This window comes from Penaeus monodon, chromosome 23, assembly GCF_015228065.2.
Source record: "Penaeus monodon isolate SGIC_2016 chromosome 23, NSTDA_Pmon_1, whole genome shotgun sequence".
Classification (NCBI taxonomy): Eukaryota; Metazoa; Arthropoda; class Malacostraca; order Decapoda; family Penaeidae; genus Penaeus; species Penaeus monodon.
The window spans coordinates 40,050,853-40,051,628 of record NC_051408.1 but is presented as its reverse complement, the minus strand read 5'-3'; the positions used below and the strand labels follow the sequence as shown (position 1 = coordinate 40,051,628).

The window sequence follows — 776 nt, the reverse complement described above, 5'->3', positions numbered from 1 at the left end:
TGGCACCTCCGCTGGAACTTGCAGCGCCTCCGAAACCACTGGCGGCCCCGCTGGAACTAGCAGCGCCTCCGAAGCCTCCGCTGGCGGCTCCACTAGAACTGGCAGCGCCTCCAAAACCGCCTGAGCTAGCTCCGCTGGTGCTTGTGGCGCCGCCACCGCCACCGCCTCCGAAGCCTCCAGCGGCGCCACCAAGACCCCAAAGCCGCCAGCGCCGCCTGCTCCCCCGCTGAAGCCTCCGCCACCAGATCCTCCGGCACCGCCGTGGAAACCTCCGCTGCCGCCACCAAGTCCTCCGGCACCGCCTCCGCCGGCTCCAAAACCTCCGCCAGCAGAACCTCCACCTAGACCGCCAGCACCGCCACCGAAACCTCCACTGCCTCCCGGCTCCACCACCGAAACCTCCGCTGCCTCCTGCTCCGCCACCGAAACCTCCACTGCCTCCGGCTCCGCCACCGAAACCTCCACCTAGACCGCCAGCGCCTCCGCCATGACCGGCTGCCCCTCCTGCAGCGCTGCCGAAGCCTCCGCCTCCACCTCCAGCCGTGGCCCCGAAGCCTCCTCCGCCTCCGCCAGAGGTGCTGCCGAAGCCTCCGCCTCCGCCGGTCCCGAAGCTGCCTCCGCTGCTGCTGCCGAAGCTGACGCTGGACCCGTCGAAGGTGCCGCCGCTGCTGCTGCCGAAGTTGCCGCCGGGGACGTTGCTGCCGAAGGTGCCGCCGCTGGTGGTGTCGAAGCCTCCTCCCAGAAGGTTTCCGCTGCTGCTGCTGCCGAAGCTCGTC

The 776-nt window shown here is 70.6% G+C and overlaps 1 protein-coding gene across 1 annotated transcript in view; it reads right to left on the bottom strand.

Moving 5' to 3' along the window:
• Window positions 1-125: 125 nt before the first annotated feature.
• LOC119588297 (glycine-rich protein 5-like) overlaps window positions 126-776 on the bottom strand; it is a 3,481-nt gene continuing 2,830 nt past the window's right edge. The window contains exons 2-3 of the mRNA XM_037936990.1: window positions 386-770; window positions 126-341 (exon numbers count right to left, since the gene is read on the bottom strand). Coding sequence (XP_037792918.1) covers window positions 126-341; window positions 386-770 — 601 coding nt within the window. The remainder of the gene's footprint in view (window positions 342-385; window positions 771-776) is intronic.